Source organism: Balaenoptera ricei, chromosome 20 (assembly GCF_028023285.1).
Source record: "Balaenoptera ricei isolate mBalRic1 chromosome 20, mBalRic1.hap2, whole genome shotgun sequence".
Taxonomy (NCBI): Eukaryota; Metazoa; Chordata; class Mammalia; order Artiodactyla; family Balaenopteridae; genus Balaenoptera; species Balaenoptera ricei.
This window is the reverse complement of record NC_082658.1, coordinates 18,694,071-18,720,206: the sequence shown is the minus strand read 5'-3', so window position 1 is coordinate 18,720,206 and position 26,136 is coordinate 18,694,071. Positions and strand designations below refer to the sequence as shown.

The window sequence follows — 26,136 nt, the reverse complement described above, 5'->3', positions numbered from 1 at the left end:
TCCCACCCTCCCTATCCCACCCCTCTAGGTGGTCATAAAGCACCGAGCTGATCTCCCTGTGCTATGCAGCAGCTTCCCACTAGCTATCTATTTTACGTTTGGTAGTGTATATATGTCAGTGCTACTCTCTCACTATGTCCCAGCCTCCCCTTCCCCCACTCTGTCCTCAAGTCCATTCTCAACATCTGCATCTTTATTCCTGCCCTACCACTAGGCTCATCAGTACCAATTTTCTAGATTCCATATATATGCGTTAGCATACAGTATTTATTTTTCTCTTTCTGACTTACTTCACTCTGTATGACAGACTCTAGGTCCATCCACCTCACTACAAATAACTCAATTTTGTTCCTTTTTATCGCTGAGTAATATTCCATTGTATATATGTGCCACATCTTCTTTATCCATTCGTCTGTCGATGGACATTTAGGTTGTTTCCATGTAGGATAGTCTTTATGTTATAAAACTAAAATTTAGAAATAAATGGATTTATGGTTGATATGAGATTACAGCTATGATCCACAGGTTGTTTCCTTTTTTTAAAGTAACTTAATATCAGTATCAATTTTGAACTTGTAAATGCATTTATACTATTAAAATACTGCTGTTTTTATCTGTTTTCTAGGTTTTAAAATCATTTAATTGAACCTACACCATGATGCACCCCATCGGTTCCCAGTCCTGTCAGTCCCATTAGGTTAAAAGAACCCTGTTATAGCTTCTTCCCTTTGCACCAGAAATGAGCACAGATTCTCTTGAAAGCTAAATCAAAAGGAACTGGAAGGAAGAAACAAAGTGTATTCATTTTCTTTTAGGTCTGCTACATGGTTAATATCAAATCTGCTTTTCTTTCTTTTTGGCACTTATTTCACAGAGGTAACTTTTTTCTATCCTTATCTTCTGCTAAGTAACTAATAACTATGGGTTTTTCCCTCTTGTTTTTTTTAGCAAATCACAGATGAAGGTCTCATTACTATATGCAGAGGGTGCCATAAGCTACAGTCCCTCTGTGCCTCTGGCTGCTCCAACATCACAGATGCCATCCTGAACGCTTTAGGTCAGAACTGCCCACGGCTTAGGTAAACGTTTCTTGTTTATCTCAAAAAATCAGGGGAAAGGGTCAGTGGCCTCCTTCACTCGTATTTATTCCTTGGAACCTTGAATTTTTTAAGGTAGACACTACAAGGCCACTACTACCCTTTCAGATGCGCACCTACTTGCTTGGTACCTCATTTGATTACATGTAATTGGCCTGAACCAGGGGGTAATAGTCCTCATTTTCTGCTTCTTGGCTATCCATAGTAGAAGAATATCAACATTTTATCACATTACTTGAGAAAAGAAATAAAAGCATTTTCTCTTATTAATGCTTTCATATAATTCGTTTCTGAAAAAAGTTTTTAGAAGCCCACCCTGTGATCATTTATATTGTAGTAATGCTGCCAGGTGCATAGCAGGGAGCATTTAAAGAGAAAAAACAGCTCCCCCTTTGTGCTGATGGTCTTTTAAAGCGAGCTTTATTTCTCTGTGGCTCCTCTTCTCTACCTAAATACAGGATTGGCTGAATATTTACTAAGAATGCTGTGTTAGCACGCACATGGTATCAAGCCCATATTGATTTTGTAAGAGCACACAGCACACTATTTTGTAATAAATAGGGATAATCCCCGTACACCTTTTTTGTTCTTTAAAACAAAACTTACATTGTACTTACTATATATTAAACATGTTAGCCACTGTTTTAAATTATTTACAAATATTAATTCATTTAATCATCATAACACCACGTAAGCACTGTTATTATCTCTGTATTATAGGTGAGAAAACCGAAGCACAGGTCGAGTAACCTGTTCAAGGTCTCACAGTTAGTAAGTGCAGGAGCAAGTGTTCATTCTCAGGCAGTCTAGCTCCAGAACCTATGAAACCACTTGTCTTACACATAAGAATCATTGTAAACCAATAAAAACTTTCTTAAAACTTTTTTGTAATCACCTGGCCAATGGGCCTTTGTAATCTCGGAAGCCCAGAGTAGAATACTCTTCAGGAGCTGAGGAGGTAGCCAGTCTTCTCTCTAAAAAATATTACGTATTACCTTTTTCTCTTTTAAAGAGAGGGATGTTCAGCTCCATTCTCCTTCATGATTTATTTTATTGTTAGAAAAAAAAGGCTCTCAAATGTGACACTTAAAAGTTGGGTTCAGTCAGATCATACTTTCCCATTAGATACAGTATTTTAATTGATTGTCAGTTGATAATGATTCCTTATACTTTAGCTTTATTTTTTTTTTTTCAACTTCTGTAGTAATTTGTAAGCAGACATACAGTGTTCTTTGGTACTGTCGTGCAGACACCACCAGACTTTTCACAGAGAAGAGCTACTATTTTTGATTCCCCAGCCCTGTGGTTGGTATTTAGGGTGGTGTTCAGCAGTTCCTGAATAGGAGCGTGGCTGCCAGCTCAGCTGCCCTCTCCACTGGGCCTCCCTGGGGGCCTGTGGGAGGAGGCAGGAAGCTTAAGGGTATTTTTTCATAAGTATGGAATTTCATATTTGGGACAGGCCTGTGATTAACCAGTCCCTTCATAGTATTTTGAAAAGCTATTTAAATCTTAGTGAACCTACATGTAAAATAGGGAAAGAGAATAATTTAGTCACAGATTAACTGAGACAGAGTATTTATCTCCATCTCCTTTGTTTTCTAGGAGCAGGCTGCCCTCTGGGGGTAAGCAGTATGCCATCAAGAAGGCTTTTAAATGCGTTTCTCATGCATTTTGGCATTAACTACAAGCTTCTATTATATTCTTCTGATTGCATCACCCTAAAATGTGGTATTTACAGGACCACTTTATGATGACTCCATGAAAACGAGTAGCAAGATCTGTATACAGACTTGCTTAGCTGTGAATGTAACTGTGTTATATAGTCCTTAGGGAATAAGAGGTTGTTTTCTTAAATTCTTGCTGTTTTAATAAACCCAGTTTTCAGGGACCAATGGGTTGACTTTCACTTTGTTTTTTTTAACAGAATATTAGAAGTGGCAAGGTGTTCTCAACTAACAGATGTAGGCTTTACCACTCTGGCCAGGGTAAGTGTTTTCTTCAGGTTCTGTAGGTTTTGTTCAGGGTTTGTTTTATTTCAGAAGAATGAGCAATGAGGGAAATGTGGAGTGGCAGCAGAATTGAGGGTGTAGGATGTGGGGGGATCTCTGTGGCTGGTGTTCCTAAGCATCCTTGGGCTGCAGCTACAGGCAGCTGCTCTGGAAAGGCAGATGTGCATTGGAGACCATGACATTCCTTCGTGAGACTTGATTTTCCGCCTCTTCATAAGATTATAAGTTAAACTAAGTGGGAATTTCCTAGTGCTTTTGAAAGAAGCTTATTTGGTTATTTGGTATGCAACTGGTGGATGAGAGTAATGTTGAAAGAAACATATAAGCCTGATTTAAATGGAGAGGTTTTAAGAGATTTTCTGTATTCTCCACAAGATTTTAATACATGGAGTGGTTTGTAAATCACTGTATAATAATAATATTTAAAATTACCCCATCTTTGACCAGTGTAATGGAACATGGGAAGGGCATTTGCTTTCAGGCAGATCAATGGAATACTAATGGGGGCGGCGGTGGGCAGGCCATGGCATAATTAGATGAGGACATACAAATTCCCCTTCTGTGCTTACAAAGAAATCATTTTCATTAAATTATTTTTGGTTGAAAGGATCTCTGTATTAGTTCAGTATCAATGTTCAGGAAATTCATTCCCTTGGACTTTTAAGATGTTAGATACTTTAAGTGTGGAATAATTGAGAAATTTCACAGTGATAAAGGCCTTTTAAAAATGTGTAATTAATGGAATAAGGCAGGAAGTGATATAAGAATGACACCAACGCTGAAGCTCTTAAGATTTCATCAGTCTATTTAATATTACTTCTTCGTTTTCTGACCTTAATTTTTTCCCAATTTTAAACGTTTGTACTGTAATGTTTGGGTTTGTGTCTTACAGAATTGCCATGAGCTTGAAAAGATGGACCTGGAAGAGTGTGTTCAGGTAAGATAGTGGATTTTTACTCAGAAATATAGTATGATAGAAACTTACATAGTACGTGCACATCAGAACGTTCAATTCCCTACCCTAGTATAGTGGGGAGCCTGCAGCACTGCTGACTCTGCATTTATTGAGGTGTCCTCCAGGCATACCAGCAGAGGCGCTCACGGTACTTTTGCTAAGGAACTAGGAAAATACCTGCCATCAATAAGGTTGCCATTGGAGAGAAAGAAGGCTCAGGCATTTAGACCATAAAGGTACTAAGATATTTCCTTAGGCCTACAGGGTTATGATGCTAATAAATAATTAAAGGCCCAGCACACTGATAGATATCACTGCCCCTTTTTAGCTTAACTGGACCCTGCGCCCCTTACATCATTAACCCTGGAGACCCAACTCTGTATGGAACCCTGCCCTTCAGGCAGGCAGACTTAGCTTCTTACCAAGAGTTTTTTTTATTACCAATTTTAAGAGCTTTCAGCTTATTAGTTGGCTGGGGAGAAATTTTAAAGAGGGACTCCTAAAAAGAAGATAGAGCAGTGAATTTTTTTAATGGTAAAAATAAAGAAGAGAAGATACTTCAATAACTATAGACGCCAATTTTTCTAAATTACTTGTTATCCGGACACTACTTGGTCCCTATTAGTTCTTATTGAAGTGAAACTTACTCACATCCATCTGTTTCTTGCACACGCCCAAACGTCCTGTGCGTCCTTTCCAGTGTTAGTCCTCTGAGTGACGTGCACACGCCCACCCACTCCAGTCCCCCACCCCTGCCATTTCTTAGCCCCTGTGAAATTATGTGTATTATAACAACAATCTCAGAATTGGAGAGAAATTTGAAAAGAAATGCTGATTTACTCTCCATCCTAAGATAACTATAAAAGACTGTTCTTCCTTCAGGAGTTCTTCCTTACTGAATGTTCATAGTTAACCCAGCAGCCTCTTTCTGCCACCCTTAGGGAAAATAACTGACATGCCAATTATCAATCCTGAGTTATGACATGGCTTATAAAAATATGGGCCAGATATCTAAAACTTTGAGGATGTTCCTACATTAATTTTTTTCATGGAGCAGTGTCTTCTGATTCACTTCTGTGATGGTTCTAAGGAGGTCAAACAAAGTCCAGTGGGTGGAAGTTATGAGGGAACACATTTTCATTTGTTTCAAAAACAAACAATTTTCGACAGACCTGTTCAAAGATGACTAGATGAGTTTAAGCCCAGCCTGGGTAGATTCTCAAAGAACAGGTTCTGGGGCTTCCCTGGTGGCACAGTGGTTAAGAATCTGCCTGCCAGTGCAGGGGACACGGATTCGAGCCTTGGTCTTGGAAGATCCCACGTGCTGCGGAGCAGCTAAGACCATGCGCCACAACTGCTGAGCCTGTGCTCTGGAGCCCACGAGCCACAACTACTGAAGCCCGTGCGCCTAGAGCCTGTGCTCAGCAACAAGAGAAGCCGCTGCAATGAGAAGCCCGTGCACCGCAATGAAGAGTAGCCCCTGTTCGCCACAACTAGAGAAAGCCCGCATGCAGCAACAAAGACCCAACGCAGCCAAAAATAAAATAAATGAAATAAATAAATTTATTAAAAAAAAAAAACAAAAGAACAGGTTCTGGTAGCTGATGGGGTTTCAACCTTACGATTCTGTTATTTGATGATATCAGGATATCAGTCTAAAATACTAGTGTAGTCAAGAATGAGGTATGACCTATGAGTTTTTTGGAATTATACCTAAAATAAACTTATATGTTTCTTTCAGATAACAGATAGCACATTAATCCAACTTTCTATACACTGTCCTCGACTTCAAGTATTGGTGAGTTTGACTGGAAGTTTTATGTATCTATTGGATTTAATCAAAACCCAGCTCTTACTTTCATCTTGGTGCCTGGCTACCATTTGGGGAAAGCATATTTCTCCAGATTGTCAACTTACAGAGGACCAAGGGAGGACCTGTGTGAAGGGAGAAACTGAGATAGAAACTGGAAAAGTTAAACATTTTCAGTATCAATGCTTGGAGACTGAAAACTCACATGGAGAGTATGAGTTCTCGCTCCCACATGAATTACACTCCAGCCTGAACAGTGCTTAAATTTCCAGAGATCCAGGAGATGAGATGGCCTGAAATACGGTTTGCTTCACATTGGGACCAAGCGTTCCTATAAAATAGAACCAATCAAGCCTTTACTAGGGGTCGTTCTCTGCTACTGCTTCCAGTAACACTGTGGGAAAGCATTCTGGTAGACTGTTCTGTACCTAGGCTTATTTTTGGTGTTTTGTGGCACATTAAACTATGTTTTGGTCGAGGGTTCTGAGTTTCGCATGGAGGAACCAGGGATTTAAGGAAAACTCGTAAAGTGAAGAGGTGACCACATCTTACAGCTGTAAGAGTCATCTTAGGTTAATTAACTATTTGGGCATGCCCCTGCACCAGGTATTCAATATTTAGTCCAAATTCCAGAAAATTTTTTACAGGAAAAGCTTGAGCCCCACTTGTCCCTGTAGAGAAGAAAAGTATCAATAATGTGTGTGTGGAGAGCGTGGGGGGACATATTTTGTTTATCAACTATTTCACAGTCATTATAGGAATTCACAAAATATATTTAGAATCACACAGAGAAATGTTGAGCATTGATTGTCAAAAGCAGAACCCCAGCAACTCTAGTATGCGTTCTTTATTTCACCACACAGCTCCAGTGATGGCTCCACATACTGCAGACTCAAACCAGAAAATTCTCCTTTTTGGTTGCACACAGGCCTCTGGGTAGAAGAATGCCATTAAATATTTCAGTGTCCTTCCTTGCTCTGTTTGGCTGCAGAGTCTGTCTCACTGTGAGCTGATCACAGATGATGGAATTCGTCACCTGGGGAACGGGGCCTGCGCCCATGACCAGCTGGAGGTGATTGAACTGGACAACTGCCCCCTAATTACAGATGCATCCCTGGAGCACTTGAAGAGCTGTCACAGCCTTGAGCGGATAGAACTCTATGACTGCCAGCAAATCACACGGGCTGGAATCAAGAGACTCAGGGTAAAGATGGTGGCATCACCCTCCGGCTTTAGTGTTCTCAGCACCCTTTCCTTCTTTCTTTATTTTTTTCCCTCCATTTCCTTTTTTTAGATTTAGATTCCTGTGATTATTTATATTTATGTGGACATTCAGCAAAGAGAAAAAAAGATGGAGAGCAAACCTAAGGGTAGATAGTTCTTACCTGTTGTTCCAGATATTTAGTAGGAAAATACCCACTGAAGGGACGAAAAGTAGATCTCCTCCCAGCAGAGTCTCTCTAATAACATGCCCAGAGTCAAAAAAGCACATGCCAGATTTTGGTTCTAAAGGAAAAAAAGGAGTAACATAAAGAAAATATTTAGTTAAATGGGATTTAAAATTTTAATTTGTATTTCCTTTCATATCAAACTGTTTTGCTGGGGTTCATATTTTTTTAAGGCAACAAATGGATCACGTAGTTTTTTACCTTTTCCTTTTGCCCCATCCTTCATAATAGAGAGACCCATGTATAGCCAAATGACTAAAAGACAGATTGCCAGCAAGGAGCTTATAAAAGACTGGATGAATCTATATGTTGGATTATTCAGCTCAACAGACATTTATTGGAACACCTGCTTGACGCCTGTTGTGGGAAAGGCACTGTGTTAATTTGGCCCTTACAATCAACCTTTAAAATTATCCATGTTGGCCTTATGGCATCTGAGTGCATAAAGGAGCAGCACACTTCATCTTGAGTTCCAGTTGACCTCAGTTCCACCTCTCCCTTCAGACCTAGAGGACTGAGAACATAACTGCCATGGGGAGGCCTCATACCCATAGCTCTTCAACACCAAAAGAGGCGGAGAGCCGCAGGTCAACCAGAGCATCTTCTGTGGCCTACGTACATTAGGGTTTTTGGACCTGCCTGGCTGTCAGGAGTCTCTTCCACCTCTGAATCCTCAAGAGTCACTTAGCACTTTGACACTCTAGTTTAGCTATTTATGTACATGTCTAGACTATAAGTCCCCTGAAAGCAGGATCTCCATCTTGACCATCTTTGCAGCCCTTTTACATAACTAGCACAGTGCCTTGAACATAGTAGGAATTTAGAAACTATGTTGTAAAAATTAGAAGCATGTTGTTAAAAGAGGATAATGAGGTTTTTTTAAATATCAGAAGAAACATTGTCCATAATGGCTTGGAAAAAATTAAGTTTTTAAGCATATATAATTTCTTCCAGGTCTGGGAACACCTTTGAGACAGGTTAAGAGATTAGCATGAATTTTTCCCCCAGTTTTATTATTATGGAAGTAGTTACTAAAGTTATGTGAGCTGATTTGGTCTTTTAGAATAACGTGGGATGGTACAAAGTAGAACCCAGGTCTCTCAACATCCCCTCTGTGCTCAGCCTCTGCCCTGCCCTCATGTACACTCAGTCCCTCAGTGGTTTTTCTGAAAAGCAACGTTGCTCTTTCTGTTTAAGCCCTCTCTCTTAGTAATGTTTCTGTCTTGTTTCAGACCCATTTACCCAATATTAAAGTCCACGCCTACTTCGCACCTGTCACTCCACCCCCATCAGTAGGGGGCAGCAGACAGCGCTTCTGCAGATGCTGCATCATCCTATGACAATGGAGGTGGTCAACCTTGGTGAACTGAGTATTTAATGACACTTCTAGAGTTACCATGGATCTCCATTGGAAGCGACCCCAGTGTTCCGGGCAAAGGTTACAAAGTGAGGGCAGCGTCCAGATCCCCAGAGCCACACGTACATACGCATACCCACTCTCACCCCCACCCACTCTGTCTCTGTGACCAGGGGATTGGGTTCGTGCTGGCTTTATCATGTGGATTGGTAAAACTTAACCATTCCTGTTGGATGTGCCCAGAAGAAAATCATAAGCAAGGTAGACGGAAGGGGGCATTCCAGCAAACCCAGTGTTACCGCTACTGTGGTTTCTTTATTTTGTTAAGGGGTTTCTTTGGCAGTTTTGGAACAGCAGCTGCAGTCCTCCAGGGTCAAGGAAGGCATAGAAAAACAATACATGTTGTATCCAGGGACCAGAGAGAAAATTTCTTTGCATCCTATAAATGGTAGCCATCCATTGTAAGATGACTACAGAGCTTCTGTGCTTCCTTGTTCCCATGCCAACATGCTGAGCATGCTCACAAAGAAGGCTTGTCCATTCCTCCTCCTGTGTTTTAGTATTTGGCCCAGAGTTTTCCTAAATGGTTGCATTGAAATCGCTGTGGTCCAAAAGTGATGACGTATTCACTCAAATTGTCACTTTCTGTAGCACACTGTGTACCTGTCTTTCATTCTCTGTTGCTCCCTCCTGCACTCTTGCTCAGTCTGTCATCTGTGCATAGTCTGCTTACTCACACTCAGTTGTTACTCCTTTGCTGTTGTTATGTTTACAGTTTGCATTTTGGATGATTAGTTGGGGTTACCAAACATTTTTAAAAGAGACATTATCAATAAATATTTTTTAAATTCTCAGTTTTACCATTAGGGGACCCTGCCTGAATCTTTGCCAGTCTGAAGGGAAACTATAACAAAAGCAAGAAAAATTATGAGAAGAAATTGAGCTAAGACTATTTTGATGAAAACAAACTTTGCCTTTTAGTTTCTGTTATATCTTGTGATAAATGATAATATGCATGATACGCCCAGTATTCCCCCTGCACATTTTTCCTTCCATCTAACTTAATAAGGAGAGAGATATGCATTATTAGGAAAGGGTGGAATGGCAAATCCCAAAACTGAACCTGAAAGCTGCCGCCACCCAAGCTCAGATGTGTTGTGTATTCACCGAAATCTAGGTGTGATCAGTGGCATCTAAGATTTGTGTCTCTGAGGTTTGTTCTGCTTTAGCAGGAATGCTGCTAGAGGAGTTGTGCAGTTGAGCCGGGTAGTTTCTCTTTTTTCCCCCCATTTCAGCCTATCAGGGGTTCAAGAATGACCCTATCACAGCTGGTCAACTGTATGTCAGTGTTGATGGTATCATATCTAATGTTGGAGCCTCAAAGGACCAGAACCTGTCAGCCATATCTCTCTTGTGCTCCAGAGTTTCTGTGAATGAAATACTATAGTAGCCAGGTGAAGGCATTGGGGCAGCAGAAAGAGAACATTGAGAGGAAGTAGGGGGTTCAGTGTCTCTTCCCAGCCTGGTCACCAGAGCTGAGGGCAGGGAATTTAGTGCCCATGACTCAGAGTCAAAGAAGAAGCTCCCCCCACCAAAAAAAAAAAGAAAAAAGAAAAATCATGGAGGATGAGGGAAATAAAATGAGTTTCTGAAGTACGAGAAGTAGACTTCTAAACATCAAGGTTAGAGACCTTGTGTGATTTTTAGTAAGGTGACTTTTTGTCTTTTAGGACATTAATGTGCAGTCCACTATAATCTTAGGTCATCTTCTGCATGATCCAGACTGTTATCAGGCTTGTTTTAATGCTGTGGGTGCTGGTTCTACCAGCCTATGTAAGAATAAAGTGTGATTTGTTTTTCCACAAGCAATCAGTTGAAAAGGTCCTAGGAATCTGTATTATCCACCATTATTTAGCACTTAATTTATTTTAAATCCCATTTTATTATTGTACCCTTTTAAGCTCAGATTATGTGTGTTTTTCATTTCCCTTCCCTTATCCTCTTTCCAAATTACCATATAAGGAATATACTTTTTAAAGTGAGACCCACTCTCCTGGCTATACCCCACATATACAGATACACACATGTGCACACACACTTCCAGATGTGGTTGATAATATTCAGATCCCTGGGTCCTCACTCAAACAAAACTAAAAAGAAGAATATTTAGGGGGCAGCTGCTGTAATGTACAAGTTTTTAAAAAAAAAAAAAAAACAACAGTGTCTGAACAAAACCCTGATTTATTAGTGAGTGTGGATTCGAATTTCCCAATAGTTGAAGCTCTTGAGGTACTTCTTTATTTAAAAAACCCTATTCACCAGTACATGAAGGTCTTGGAAATGCTGTTTCTGTTCTCAAAGAGTGTACCCATGTGCAGGTCCATGTGGAGGCGAGCCCTGCCTGTCTGGGCCAAGAACAGAGTCAAGTGAGGGAATAAAGGCCCTGGAGTGTGCAGCACTGGCATGTATGTGGTCAGGCAGGAACCTTGTTCCTTTCTGAAGAAAACTTCTGGCCCATCAAGCTTGGAAGGACATGTATTTTTTATGCCAATCTAAAACCTATGTCAGCTGATGAAATATACCAGGACTTCGAGAACGCAGAACGTGGTAAGTTTTGGTCAGGTGGAAGGGCCCTGCCATCTGAACATAGTATTTCCTGTCTCATCTTCAGGGACACTGTTGAAAATCCAGTAAGGCTTTACAGATGTAGGAAAAACTCTTCCTTAGGAAAAACTTATTGGTCCATTTGTCTGACTCCAGAGTCACTCCACAATATGCCTTCAATAATAAAAAAAATACAGAGTGAACGGAGAGAAGAGATATGGGATAAGTAAGAAGGTGCCCTCAAAGTTACTATACATCCGGATCATCTCTTTTCTAAGCAGCCTTTTCCCCTTACATTTTTTAGCATCATCAGTATCTTTTACATCTTCATTGGCCCCATCAAGGTGATGATTCCAGGTTTTTTTTTTTTTGCATTGACTTCTCCCATGTCCTTCCTATACCCATCCTTGCCCTCTATCTTGAAAGCTTCCATCTCACTCCCAACAATGCTGCTAATTTATTCTCGTGTCTTCAGTTTAGCTTCCTCTTTGGATCCTTGTCCTGATCTGGGCAAACTATCCTGGGCAGCCTTGAATTCAGTAACTGTCATGTAGCTCAGGCCATTTTTCACTGGGTGATCTTTGTTGTTTGCTTACTGAGTTTGAAATCAAACTGTTGGATATGAGTAATAAGAGAATCTGCCTTCATCCTTTTTCCAATATCTGGAATGTGAAAGCACATCATGCTTTATGTAAAAAAATGTTTTCTCCTCCTGTTCTGCTCTTTAATGGATGTAAAAGTATTAAGTGGTTTTTATAAATTTCCACATCAAGTTGATTTAGCAGACATATAAGTCAGAAATTTTTCATATTCCTTATATCACATTTTAGAGGGCAACCTGGTAAATATTTTTATGATGCTTTATTTTGAGCTTTCCAAACTGTTTGAATGGTTCAGTATAGCTACAATGCTATATGGCAGTCAAGTTCTTTTATTTCTTCTAATTGCCTTGTAAAATGCATTGTTACTGGTCTGATAACCCACTAATGCCATGGGGGGGCTAAACAAAGTATGAGTTGGAACCTGTCTTGGTTTGAAGTTGTTAGGAAGTGTGAGAGTGTCCCTGGAAAGAAGAGGTGGTTTCCTGCCTGCCTGTGGGCAGCATATCCTTGGTGGCTGTATTGTTTAGAAGGGAGGAACACTTGATCCTGGTGGACCCTTGTCCATTTAATGTTTATGGAAAGTCAGATTGCTTATGACAGTTGCCACTAGTGAGAGAGGAAGGGTTTAAAGAAAATTGGACTGTTCTGCTTTTTCCCTCCTTATGTGCATGATTTAAGGCTAGATTTCTATCCTTGTTGTGCGTCCTGGCTGACAGACTCTTTCAGTGGTATGCTCTGAGCTTCCGGAACATTTTATACAAAGATTGCCTTCTCTATCTGCCCACCAGTTCTAGGATTTTTAACCACCTCAAACCCAGGCGATGTGAATTAGTCAGGTGTTGTCTGAGAAGACATGTAGGATGTTTCATTGGAGGTCTTGAGGCAGAACCCTCCCGCTTACAATGATCTTGGACCAAAGAACGCTAAAGTGTCAGGAGGGTGAGGGGAATTAATAGTCTCAGCCTCTCCTCACCTTTATTTCTATCATAAATTTTAATTGTAAGATTGGAAGATACAGAAAGCTGTATACAACCATGTCGATAGGGTATAATTAACCCAGATAATTTGGGAATAAAATTTGGCTTGTATTTGCTATATCCAGATGCCCAGACTTAACATCTTGGTTCTCCAGCAAAGAACATGCTGCTCTAACCTTGCCCTCTCCCTTGGGACAAACTTTCTACCTACCAGAAACTACCATTTGAGGCAAGTGAGTCTTCTGGGTGAAGGGCTTCTGCAGCACAGCCCCCCCGTGCCCTCCCAAGGCAAGTCTACCTATTTTGCCCATTTTTATTCTTAAGAACATCAGTTCTGCATCTCTGAAGCCTTTGATCCTTTGGAAAGTCAGTAAGAACTTCTCAGCTGAGTCTGAGTGAATCTTTGGAGCCCAAGAGAGTTACCCTTAATTTTGAACAGAGAAAAATTGTTGGACAAACTCATGTGTGTGTTAAGAAAATTCCATAATGCACTTCCTCCGTCTCTGCCTTCTATGTTTGTTGAATAACCCCTTAGTAGAGGTTGTTTCACAGGTGTTGAGACTCAGTGCTTCCTCAGCCAGGGTAGTTCACTGCCCTTTTAGGAAAAAGAACCATGAACAACCAAAACTGTATCAATTGACCCTGTTTATTTTCTGTGTTTTTCAGTGTCTTGTTTTGAAGAATTGGGGTGGGGAAATGGTAGTTGACATTCAAAGTAGAGGAGAGAATCAGTTCTGGAAATGGGGTACTTTGCTTCAGGTACAAGCATCTGTCCTGAATATGTAGAAACAGCTGCCTCACATGTGAGTAGGTTTACTTTCCTCTCCATGTAATGAACTCCATGCCCTTCTTAGTGGCAAGGAGGGCTTCTACTTTCTACACACGTAACCAGTGTCATCCAGATGGGGATTGGCACCACTGAACACCACCAGTGCTTCCCGTTGGCTTCTGGGCATGATTTTCACCAGGGCAAGAGCAAGTAGGCAGTAAATGAGAATCCCCACCCCAGGGAGAGGTAAGAGAAGAGAGGTGTTCAGACACATACCTATTCTCTTCTGCCATATCCCCAAGAACCCAGAGAAATGTTTGAAGTGATTTTTTCTTTTTTTTAATTAAAGTGGATGAAGAAAGATTGACCCCACTAAGTTTTAGCTTGTCCCTGTCTCTTATACTACTTGTTGTTATTCATTCAAATCTGTACTACACTGCTGCTCACATACATGTATGTGTTTCTTACCTTAGCCTAACCCTTCTCAACCCCTGAAGTCATTATTCTATTTTGTGTTTTCTTTTTTTATGGCACTAGCGAATGAGAACCTAAAGTCTTAGAAAATCCTAACTTGAAAAGGAGTCTCTAACTGGCATGGTTTGATTAATTACTTTACCTTTTCCCCCTAAAGACTTGAATGATTTTCTTCCCTAGTGCTATATAATAGATCTGTAATAAGTGAAACCTTTGCTGCTACTTTTCTGGGTTTACATCAGTTTTTTCCTTCCCTTAAAAATAATTTCTTATCTGTGCTTCTCTGATGACTGTTAATTTCTAATAAGTACAGGAAGAGGTGAACCTGAGATTTCTTCTCTTACTCCCCTCCTCACCCTACCCCCAAATTATACACTAACCTCTAACATATATAAGATCCATGAGATGGGGCTCAAAATAAGATGCTTGTGGGGTTTTTTTCTCATCATGCTGCAGCTCTCAGAGCTGGCCCCTGAGGATCTGTGACTACCCAGTCCAAAGGGTTACTACAGGGAGAGAAAGGCTTTCTTAATTTTGCCTTTCTCCATTCCTGTTTTATGATCACCCTTCAGATGCCTCCCATTCTGGCTGCCTCCTTTTTCCTCCCAGGAGTTGCTTCCAAGTAACCTGCCTCGGTCATTTCCCAACTGCTCTCCTCACCTTTGCCCACCTTCCAGTGACCCTGAGAGCACAGACCTGAGAGCCGGGGCCTGTGCAGAGCTCAGAGAACTGTGAGGACGACCCCTGCCTTTCAGACTCTTCTTGGGGACAGAGATGGGTAAATGGTGCTGTGGGAGAAATTTTTATCTTCAAACCAGGCTGTTTCGCCCTTTGCACTGCCCCGCCTCCACCCCCACTCCCCTGAGGAAGGGGTAAAATGCAGAGGATGGTTGACTAGCAGGGTCTGATCCCCAACATTGCCGTCTGGCCTAAGCCTTGTCCAGCCATTCGGCCTGCTCTGGCGTGAGAGCTTCAGTGTGTGGGAGCTGCCACTTGCTTGTTTCTCCACCAGGCCTGCCCCAACACTTAGCCGGTCCCTGGGGCCAACACAGTTCCCTACGTGGTGACTTAACACCAGCCTCCATTAGCTGTCCAAGTGACTGTGTTTCCACCCAATACCTTTGGCGCTTGAGGATGGGGGGAGGGAGGGAGGGTTATTTAAAATAAATAAAATCCAAGGTGGCAGTAGAGGATTCCTTTTGCTTTAAAAATCTTTGGACTAAAAAAATTTAAAAATTTAAAAAAATGTTTTTTTATATATGAATATATAAAGTAAATTGTTATGTAACTATTATTGTTTCCTGTATGTTCTAATTTTTGGTTTATGATGTAATTAAAGGAAATAAGCTGTGAAGACTTTTCATTTTACGGCGGAAGTAGCCTGACTTGGAGCTGTGATTCTTAACTTCCTTGAACGCTTGATCTGTAAAGGCTCCTGAGGCTGAATGAAGGGGCTTCTTTTTGGCATCTTTATTTTTTTTAATATCCTTTAGTTAGTACCCTTTATTTATTTATTAATTGTTTAATAATCTTTATTTAGTACCTTTTCAGTAGCCTTTATTTAATACCCTGCATTCCACTTGCTTCTAAGAAAAACAAAAGACATAATATAAATCAGAGTTTCTAAAAAACTTTTGTCTTAATTAATTTGATAATAACAATTCAACGTGAGTCCCTTGTCTGTGCAAAGCATTGCCCTTACCTGGACTAGGAAGGGGTGAGGGAGTGGTGTAATGGTTAACCAAACTCACTCCACGTGACCTTGGCCAGTTAACCCCTCTATCTCAGTTCTTTGTTGGTAAAGTGGGGATAACAGTACCTGCTTTAGTGTTGTGAAGATTAAAAGTGATAAGAGTGGCACATAGTAAACGCTCGCATGTTACCTGCTTTTATTCGCTTCATTTCAGTATATTTCAGTATCTAGTCTGTGCCAGAGGCTCCTAGGTTGAGAGATGCACGAAGGCTAATGCCTTTGGTCCCTATCCTTTTGGTGGAGACAAGCAGTGGAGCCAAATCAGCAACCTCGATTTAAATCTCAGGGTATCTGCCATGCCCTGAAACACCTTTGGGGAGCCCTGTGGAATCATAGGGCTCACTCGAAATCCTCTCATCCTGCATGAGTTAAATGCCTAATCTGGATTGGTCATCTGGGGCCAGCGGGGTCCCACAGTCCCTTCCAGGGGTGCAAGCAGGTGCCTGCTTCCTTGTCCATATTGAGGCAGCCTTGGCTTTTGAGGGAGGCAAGTTGGAGGTCTTTGAACTTCAATAAGCAGACTTTCCCTTCCCCTGTCCTTTAATCCTGTTAATTCAGCCAGTGTAGAGCCTTCCTCCTTCCTACCTTCCCTAGCCAGAGGCCACCAGGTTTAGGACTCAACAAAGATGATCAGTAAATGATAAATGGGGTAAATGATTAATAATGGCATCTTGGCCTATCTCCCAGTCCGTGCAAATGGGTTTTCTCTTTTCAGTATGTTTGAAATTTTCCATAATAAAAATTTTGAGGGAAGGGGATGAAAAAAGAGGAGTGGAATAAAATATGGCCCAAAATCACTTATCTTTTTTAAAAGTACTTTAATATAAAGTTGGTTTTCTACACAGAAAAATACACAGAGAAAATCACTTTCAGGTAGATTACAGGCCTAAAAGTGAAAGACAAAATTAGTTTGAACTTTGAAAAACATTCATAGGAAATTATATTTACTTTAATATAGGGAAAGATTTGTTAAGACCTAAAAATTAAAAGATTAATTTTAATTCAACTACATTTCTTAAATAAAAAATAATAAAGCCCTGTAGCCTCATTGTTCAAGAATAGCTATAGTAATTCCCAAGTCTCTAGAACTGAAGTTTTAAATAAGCACAGTGATTTAATAGTTGAATAATCTTTTGGAGGCTTTAGTGATTAGTTTTTGCCCAAACTAATTGGGAAAAGAATCCAGTCAGATTTATTTGTTCATATCTCTGTCCCAGACTCCGTCCCTTGCCCTGGTCTGTAAGTTTAAGCAGGGGACATATCCCCAGGAGGACCATAACACCAAGAGAATTGGACAACACATTGAATACATATATCTTTACTTTTAAAGGGGATGAATAAAATTTTAAATAAACATGAATTAATGCACTCTGTTCAGCACCACTGCTTGGGGCAAAAGCTCCTTATCCATATTGCCAGGGTTTTTGCCTCACAGGCTTGGCCAGCTCAGCTCAGCAGGGAAGGCTGTGTCTCAGGGGTTCCAACAACTTGCTGTTGAGCAGAAAGAAATGTGAGCCTGGGGGCTGCTTGTCTCCTCCCCAGGGGTAGGACACATGACGATTTGGCTCTTCACCTGAAGCCTGGTGAAGCAGGTGAAGATTTTAACCAGGCCTCTGGTGAGCACAGGACCCCAGAGAACCAAGGCTGGCACCAGTCTCCTCCTCTTGCAGCAGGGCACCCCTGGGCCTAGGTCAGAACCAGGTAGTAGCCATCTGGATTCTGCACTGAAAGCAGTAAAAGAAAGAAAGGGCACCACCGGGATGAGATGGGCCCCAACCACCACTAACTACTGTGCTGCTCCTAAACCTCCAAGCAGCCTGCAGTGCCTCTGCCGCACCCAAGTGTTCTTCCAGCCCCACCCTGGATCCAGCTCTTCAGGAAGCCTCCCTGGGTACTGGAGCACAGAGGAGGGATAGAGGGCAGGCATCTGAATAACCAGGACCACAAGCCAGCTGATCAGAAGTGCTCTGCTCCAGGTGGTGTCCAGCAAGCACCTGCCCTTCTGACTTGTATGACTTGGGGTGGGGGCGGGAAGATGGGTAGGGGCCTTTCCTTCCCTTCTGATAAACTCCCTGAAACTAGGGCATGTCTCCCTCATGAGAATGCATTTATTCAGTTACTTCTTCCTGAGCAATAAATGGCTGTCTCCTAGCTGTATGACCCTGTCCCTTTGACACAAAGCTGGTGTAGAGCAGATGTTTACCCCTTGATTGGGACACAGCACCCGCAACAACACACCTTCAAGGAACCTTTTAATCTCACTTAGGAGGCAGTATAAACAATCTTACCCTTTCTAGGGCCTGTGAGAGACACACGCCTCTCCCTCTAAAAGCCCTACCTTTCTTCACCACAGCCACAAAGTACGACTCATCCTCAAGATTCTGAACCACCTGCAAGGGAGAGGGGTCACTAAGACGATTCTGTTCTTAGAACCAAACGGAATAAGCTAGGGCAGGGAGGGGGAGACTGGGCCTGATGTGGGAAGAATGATCCAGGCCTTCGTGGGACCTTGCAGGGAACCGCTGCCGATGTACCTGGTCACTGAGGAGAATGAGGATACCCCCAGGGCCCTGGTGGAAGAGCCGGTGGATCTGATTGGCTGGGAGGGCCAGCAGTTCAGCCAGTTTCCCCATGAGCTCTACAGCACTGAGTTCATCCAGAGAGATCTCTTGATAAAAGCCTGGGGGTGTGGGCAGCACAGGGGCAGGAGTCAGTGGGGGCTGCGGCCCAGAGGGAGCCCCAGATATCAGGAGAAAGGAGAAGACAAGGCGACAGGCTCATTGGGAGGGCCCGGGTCAGGGGAGAAGGAGTAGAGAAGGAAAAAAAATGACGAATCCACTTCACTTTCATCTCCTATTCCTCACCTTTGGGGAGGCCTAGGCTGAGAGGAACCCCCAGTTTAAAGAAGAGATGGGACACCGTATGATAGAGGGACAGGATCAGATGGAGTCAGAGCGTAGAGCATGGAGGAATAAACCCAGGGAGTCATCCTGGAAGGAGAAGACTAGTCATGGAAGATGAGAATGCCAAGGGCACCCTGGGTCCCAGGAATGGTGGAGCGTCACCCTTTCCCCAGGCCAGAAGAGGTTTCATGCAACCACACCTGAGTTTCTTGTCTTCTGAAGAGGCCAGAACCTCACCTGAGTCAGGGTTCTTAGGAACCTCGTTCTCTTGCCTGGAGGCCTCCTGAGCGACATATAAGGTCAGCCGGTGACGGATGGGCCTGGGCCAGGAAAATAGTCTACATTCATACCTGAACTAACAGGTTCCAGTTTTAGCCCCCATCCCTGGGAGAAACCCTGCGTCCTCCCAGGTCTCTAGGGATAGGGGTCACCAAACTTTTCTTAGGTATTTAGTGAATGCTGGACCCTAGGGGAGAGAAGATGAGAAAAATCCATCTCTGTCCCCAGAAATTGAGTGATGAAGATGGGATGGCCACAGAAAGAAGTCACAGGAGCCTAACTTTTAAGCCCAATTCTGCTAGCCTTGCTTGCTCTGTGACCTCAGGCAGGTCGCTGTCCTTTGGGCCTGAGTTTCTTCCTTTGTAAAAAGAAGTGGGGCTAAGTGGTCTTTCAGGTGCCTTTGGCTTGAACAGTCTATGAAACATGAGTGTCAGCTGAGTTGGTAAGTGCCACTACAGTGGGAAGGGGGCCCTGGTTGGCAGTGCCCAGTACCTGGCTCTTAGAGTATTGAAAAGGCGGATCCCGTCGGCAGCTCCACAGATCTGGATAAGGTCCTGGCGGGTAAGCTTCAGCAGATCAGTGCCTGCAAAGTCAGACAGGACTAGATTAGGGGAAGAGAGCCCGGGGATCAAGGGTGGCAAGGGATACAATCCAACGTTAGTCTACAAATAGCCCTGGTATGCCCAGACATGGGAGCCAGACTTGGATTCAAATCCCACCTCTGCCACTTGCTAGCTGTGTGTCCTTGGGTAAGTTATTTAACCTCTCTGAGCCCTGTCCTCAGGGATAGTGTATACATTGTATGGGATAATACACGAGAAGAGAGCCTAGCAGCATAGTGTGCTTGCCAACTGTTAGTTCTACATAGAAGTTAGTTGAAGGGCACACAGCAAGCCAGGACAGAGACAGGCTTCCTGCCCGAGTGTCTGCCCTCAGTCCCCTACAGGTCAGGTCCCTACCAGACCCCAGCCTCACCAGTGAAATTGGCCAGTGACCGACAGTAGTTGGAGAACCGGTGCCGATGCAACCACTGCTGTGTCTCTAGGATGGAGGCTCCAGGGTTCAGATCCTGAGGTATAAAGAGAGCGGTCCAGATAACACCGTGGACCCACGGACTGAGAACAAGGTGGAGGGGAAACATGGCCCTTGCCCTTGGAGGTCCCAAGTCTGAGAGGGGAGGCTCATCCTGCCTTAGGGAAGTGCCCAGCGTCATCCGCGAACCATTTGGCTCTCTGTGGCCATACCACATCTGCCCACCAGGGGGCAGGGCCACCCTATTCTGGAGAGAGAGATGAACCTGCTGAGAAGGCTTTGCAATAGGGGGTGTGGGAGTGTGGAAAGGGCAGACTCACTTGAGCTGGGCTGCCCCCCAAGGTGTCCAAGGCGAATGGGGGTGAGGAGCAGAGCCTGTGGGGAGCAGGGAGTCAGGCTCAGGGAAGCAGGGCGGCCAGTCTCCTGCCCCCCTCATCCTTCCCCAGGCCTGTCCCGGTGTCACCCACGTGTTCCCCAGAGGCTGCCTCAGCTGCACCCTCAGGCCTGCCCCTCCCCCGCTGCCTAGGCTGAGGGGCTCTTCTCTTCATTCTCACCCCCAAGGGCTGACAGAAGGTGCTCGTCCTGCCTCACCTCTCCGGGGACAGGAGCTTGCAGGAGTTGGGGGAGGTCAGAGCAAGAGGGCTCAGAGGCGGGTGGGGTCCCGAACTGGGCTCTGGCCACGGTGAACACTGCAGGTAGACAAACAGCGAGGTTAGCCTGGACATTTGGGTGGGGGGTGGCGGGGGGCAGTGGTGGCTGTTGGCCTGCCTTGGGCCAAACTTGGCCCCTGCCCCAGGAGTCCCTGACAAGTAGATCAAGTTCCCACACAAAGAAGAGAGTAAACTAGCCTGCAGCTCTGTTTGGGGGATTTGGGGACGGCTTCCTGGAGGAGCTACAGCAGGAAGGGAGATGCTCCAGGCAGAGGCAGCGGAAGTGAGGGGCGGCCAGGGCAGGGCAAGGAGAGGCAGCCTGCAAGGCGTCAGCTCCCCGGAGTCTTGAACAACAGGCAGTGCGCTTTGTCCTCGCGGGAAACAGGTGGAATCACTGGGAGGCTGTGATGATCCTGGAGCAGTCGCAGCCCCTGAGGCCTCAGTTTCCCAGCGTGTACAACGAGGGTCTTTTCTCCGGACCTCCCCTCCCGCCCCCGCACCCAGCACACACACCTCCATGAAGACTGTGCTCTCACAGGCGGTCTGATACTTGTCTCTCTCATGCACGGGCTGTTTCTCAATCTTCTCCCGGTCAGTTTTCAGTTTCCGGTCAGCTCCTTTGGGCTACAGGGGGGTGACAAGGAAACCTCACAGGCCTTCTTTACCTGCCCACTTCTCATTACAGGAGGGGCTCTGAGAAAGAGACCAAGCCCCATCCCTCTGTGCACGGAGAATGAAACAGTCCCAAAGAGGGGAACCGCAGGCTGAGGGTCCGCCGCAAAGCAGAGCCAGATCCACACAGCCAGCAAGGCGGGGTGACAGCCCTGAAAGGGAGGGGACAGGGCCCCCGTGCTGCATGTACCTTAAACACCTTGATGAGGCAGCCAGCTGAATGCAGGTGCTCTGGCGAAAGCTCCTTGTCACTGGGCTTGAAAGTGTCGATCTGAAGGCGGAAGGGAACGCCTTTCTCTCCACCTTTTTTCCTAGGAGTGAACTCAGTGCTGATGCAGTGAACCTGAGGTGGAAAAGAAGGGTGACTCCAGGTCCCACCCACATTCAAGGGATCTCACCTGAAACCTGTTACCTGTCTGTCACCTGTCAGCCATTAGTCACAGCAACTTCCCACCCCCAACCAGTGTCTATTCTTAAAGCATAACTTTTTTTTTTAAGAGGAACAATTTTTTCCAGCTTTACTGAGATGTATTTGACATATAAATTGTGTATGTTTAAGGTTTGCAGTGTGTTGATATGATACATTTATATATTGGAAAATGATTACCACCCACCATAGCATTAGCTGCTAACACCTCCACCACAGAAACACCCCATCACATAATTAACCTTTTTTTGGTGGTGAGATCATTTAAGATCTACTTTCTTCTTAAAATATAACTTTATTAGGTCTTTTCCCTTGTTCAAAATCCCTCAGCAGCTCCCCAAGGTTATGAGATGAGAAGCAAAGTCCCTGACCCTGGCTGGCATTCAAGCATCAAGCTTTTCTGTTCAGCTGCTCTCTCTCCCCCATCAATGAACCCACTGACCTACCACCCAGCCTAATCATCACCTCAGTACACCTGCACAGCTTTTCCTCTACCGGGAAAGCTCTCCCTGCTCACATCTGAACCAGTACATCCCATTCCAGAGTAGGGTTGCCAGTTAAGATACAGGATGCCCAGTTAAATCTGAATTTCTGATAAGAAACAAATAATTTTTTAGTATCAGTATGTCCCAAGTATTGCATGGGACATACTGATCCAAAAAAAAAAAAAAAAAAATTCTTCATCTAAAATTCAAATTTAACTGAGTGTCCTGTATTTTTTTTGCTAAATCAAGCAGTCTACTCCAGGAAGCCTTCCTGACCTGCACACCCACTGTAGCCCTCCCAAAATCTTGTGGAGAACAGCTGAAGGTAGGGAAGCTGAGGCTCACAGAGATTATGTGACCTGGGCAAGGTCCACGCCAGGAAGTGGTGGAACTGAAATTGTGCCACATCCACCTGACTCCGAGTCCGGATGCTTAGACTATAGTGGACACTCAGAAAAGGGACTTACAGGTGAGTTTTGACAATATTGTTTGATTATAAAAGGAAATCTTTCAGCATAGAAAATATGGAGAACACTGAAAAAGTATAAAGAAGAATACAAGCATTTCCCATCACCCCACCTCTCAGAGATAGTACTGTTAACATTCAAGTATTGTTTCTTCCTATCTTTTCTCTGGGCAAGGGAAAAAAACCCCACAACTTTTGTACACACACACACTTTTATTTTTACAAAGTAGAAATCAAACTTTAAATACAAGTCTGTATTCTGCCTTTACTTATGGGAAAGCAGTTTCTCTTGTCATGAAATATTTCTCAGAGACATCATTTTAATGGCTACACAATTTCCATTATAAACCTGTACTAAACACTTATTTCAAAGTCAATCCTCTTCTGATGGACATTTTGATTATTTAAAATCTCTTAATATAAAAAACGACACTGGCATGAATAGCTGGTAAATATATCTCTGTGTACTTATTGAACACTGCGATAGGATACATTTCTTGAAGCGGAACTACTGGGTAAATGAGTGTGAACATTAAATTTAATAAAATTTGCCCACGTGCCACATACCTACAGAATGGGTGCACCAATTTGCATTCTCAGGATATGAGGGTGTCTGTTTCTCCAAACCTTACCAATAACAGTTTTTAAAAAGTCTTTGCCAGTTATATATATATATATATATATATATATATATATATATATACACACACACACACACATATATATATAATTTTTATTAGCATTATTAGCATTTTATATAACACATTATATGTCATATGTGGCAACTATTTTTCCCATTTGATGTCTCCTTTTAATTTTGCCTGTGTATTGCAGACCGTTACTTTTTATGAAGCTAAATTCTGTCCTATGTTTTGTAATTTCTTCCTTTGCCTTAATGTTTAACAAGTCCTTGCCTTTGGTGAGATTTGATCAACATTTATCCATCTTTTTTTCCTCAAGGTGTTTCTGGAAGTGGTTCATTCTTATCACGCCCCCCACCACCACCCATACTCACCTTCCTTTCCCACCTAGGCTGCTGCCACCCACATCTGACCTCCAGCCTCCTCCCTGTCCCAGCTTCAGACTCACCTGCAGAAAGAGGGAGGTCCGCTTGGTCGGGTCCCAATAAAACTCCACCGTGTTGAGTTGTGAGGGTAGCACTTGGGGTTCTATCACCCCCACGGACAGTGGCACATCTGCAGGCACAGGGTTGCAGGCAGGGAGTCGGGCTCAGCCCTCCCCATCCGCAAGGGCCTCTAAGACAGAAAGCAGCCCTAAAGGGTCCCTGGTCCCTCCCCATTCACCTATGTCCAGGATGCGGTCCCCAGGCCGGCTCCACCTCCACCCATCCAGCTGCTGCTGCTCTGTGTACTGCAGGCGCCGGTCGTGGAAAACCACACGCACCACACTCTGCGGGCACAGGAGGGCGCCTGGGCATTTGGGAACCAGTTCCCACACCTGGGGCAGGCCAACCTTTCCAGCCTCTCCCCCACCTTGCTTCCCACCCTCCAGGGGCAGAAGGACTTAGAATCACTAGATCCGTGTCCAGATGCCACCTGCCACTCACCAGCAGTGAAACTGAGGAAGTAACCTAGAGCCTCAGTTTCCTCATCTGTAAAATGGAGGAGTTAATCCCTTCCCACTCGTAGTCACTCTACCCGTTTCTTTTCTCCGCTGCATTTATCAGTTTGCGATTTGTAAATCAATTTGTAATTGCATATATTAATAATTTGTGTAATTACATGTTTGTCTCACTCAGCAGAATGCAAGCCCCCTGAGGAAGGAAACTGCATCTGTCTCTTTACACCTGAATCTCTAGCTCATCAAACAGTTTCTGGCAAAGAATGGGAGCTAAATACTTTTTTTTTTTTTGAGAAAGAAGGAATCATGTGTGTGAATAATGCTATGTAAATGTATTTCTAAATCCTGGTTCTGCTACCTACTGGCTCTGTGTCCTTGAGAGAATACTTAACCTCACTGTGCCTGTTTCCTCAACAATTCCTGCCCACCACTGAGCTGTTGTGAAGGTCAAATTGAAAGGTGGACTTGAGAGGGTTCTACTTGACAATGACATCACAGTGATGACATTGGCTTCCTGCCCAGAGGGATAGTCATAGCCAGCTTTTGCCAGTTCTGGAAGGGGTGCGCCTACCTTCAGCAGCCGGGGCCCCTGGGTGGCATCGCCCAGTCTGGGGTTGCAGAGCATCCTCACCTCATAGGACTGGCCTGGGAGAGATTAAGGGGATGTGTGAGCCCCACTCTGAGGGGCAGAGATGCTGCCTGCCACCCCCAGCCTGCCCTGGGCCCCGCCTCCAGAGCTTGCTGCCTCACTAGCCCCTCTCCTTCCCCAGGCCCAGCTCACCCTGGTTCAGGTAGGTGAGGGTCTCCTCCTGCTGCTTCACAGCTGGCGAGGTAGCTGCACAGAGCACGTACTGGAAGGCGGGGCAGGGCGGTTCCGCACAGGGGATGTTGGGCAGCTCTTCCTGCTTCAGGTAGGGCAAGGGCAAGGCCTCCCTGCCAGGGAGAGGAGGGCACTGCTGGCTTTCTGCCCTGTCCACGCCATCCTCTAAGAGGTTTTGACTCTTTCTGCCAGGTTCTCCCTTCAGGGAGCCCACAGTTTGCTGTAGCAGGGGGCCTAAGGGGCCCCTATTCAGCTCCTCTGGCCTCCAGCAGACCTCCCTTAAGGTACAAATCCCAGATACTACCAAACATTTGCAAACATCTGCTATCAGTTACTTGTTTGCACCCTCAGGGCTTGCCTGACACCCAGTGAATGCCCACCACAAGTGTCCTGAGTGGGTGGGTGGGTGGTCAGGATGTTTTGAGATGTCCTGGGACCCACTGAACTCCAGGTACATTTGACCACTTCCCCACCCCCAAAGGAAGGCAAGAGCAGGAGGCCCACAACCTTTGGCTTGAAACAGATGGTCCATCTCAACTCCGAGCAGGGCCTTCCTCGGGGACTGTGGGAAGGGGGTGTGGCCCTTACCTGAGCAAGCTGCTTGGTGGCCCGGGGTACAGTTCCCCGGGGCTGGGCCACAGGTGCTCCGGCTGGCTGTGCCAAAACAGCATCTTGCAAAAAGAGCAGGACCAGCTGTGTCACAGAAAACTCAGCAATGGGTTGGGCTGGACCCACTGGGCCATCCACCCGGGGCCTCGGGCTTTATATACAAGAGCATAGCCCCAAAAGGGTGGGGCAAGGCCTCAGCCTCTTATTGGCTGAGCAACCGGGGCTCTAGGAAACTCAGGACCTATTAGGCAGCCCAACCTGGGGGAAATCAAGAAATGGCATCCCTAGGGCTCCCCACCAATCATTAACTCAAAGGGGAAATGGTGGTGCAGCAAAACAAGTAACCGGGACAGACAT

The 26,136-nt window shown here is 44.3% G+C and overlaps 2 protein-coding genes across 5 annotated transcripts in view; one reads left to right on the top strand and one right to left on the bottom strand.

The window, feature by feature from the left end:
* Positions 1-15,237, top strand: part of FBXL20 (F-box and leucine rich repeat protein 20) — a 114,510-nt gene extending 99,273 nt beyond the window's left edge. The window contains exons 10-16 of one of the 2 annotated variants that reach the window (XR_009499368.1): positions 949-1,079; positions 3,022-3,082; positions 3,999-4,043; positions 5,803-5,859; positions 6,863-7,075; positions 8,552-8,765; positions 11,055-15,237. Coding sequence is in view for 1 of the 2 variants with exons in the window: in XM_059906637.1 (XP_059762620.1) it covers positions 949-1,079; positions 3,022-3,082; positions 3,999-4,043; positions 5,803-5,859; positions 6,863-7,075; positions 8,552-8,659 (615 nt within the window). In the remaining variant the exon portion in view is untranslated. Of the gene's footprint in view, positions 1-948; positions 1,080-3,021; positions 3,083-3,998; positions 4,044-5,802; positions 5,860-6,862; positions 7,076-8,551; positions 9,295-11,054 lie in introns of those variants that run through there. The other variant, XM_059906637.1, reaches the window with a different exon arrangement.
* Positions 15,238-16,704: 1,467 nt separating this feature from the next.
* On the bottom strand, positions 16,705-25,892 carry LOC132355501 (transcription factor CP2-like protein 1). Of its 3 annotated transcripts, XM_059907894.1 has the most exons (16): positions 25,759-25,892; positions 25,132-25,283; positions 24,922-24,995; positions 24,074-24,179; positions 23,859-23,965; positions 21,582-21,734; positions 21,233-21,343; positions 20,661-20,758; positions 20,390-20,444; positions 20,013-20,106; positions 19,530-19,620; positions 18,996-19,078; positions 18,390-18,535; positions 18,194-18,245; positions 17,429-17,574; positions 16,705-17,346 (listed from the first exon to the last, which is right to left on the bottom strand). In XM_059907894.1, the coding sequence occupies exons 1-16, from the start codon at positions 25,839-25,841 to the stop codon at positions 17,302-17,304; spliced, it is 1,596 nt and encodes a 531-aa protein (XP_059763877.1). In that variant the 5' UTR covers positions 25,842-25,892; the 3' UTR covers positions 16,705-17,301. The 3 variants fall into 3 exon arrangements, with proteins under 3 accessions (XP_059763877.1, XP_059763876.1, XP_059763878.1); XM_059907893.1 differs by having other exon boundaries at positions 16,705-17,574; XM_059907895.1 differs by lacking the exon at positions 16,705-17,346 and having other exon boundaries at positions 17,445-17,579.
* Positions 25,893-26,136: the final 244 nt, after the last annotated feature.

Coding starts and splice junctions, on each gene's coding strand:
- LOC132355501 (XM_059907893.1), bottom strand. CDS start 25,841: ATGCTGTTTTGGCACAGCCAGCCGGAGCACCTGTGGCCCAGCCCCGGG. Junction 23,966..24,073: donor GGACCGCATCCTGGACATAG/GTGAATGGGGAG, acceptor CTGTGCCTGCAG/ATGTGCCACTGTCCGTGGGG. Junction 21,344..21,581: donor GCCTCATCAAGGTGTTTAAG/GTACATGCAGCA, acceptor ACCCCCCTGTAG/CCCAAAGGAGCTGACCGGAA.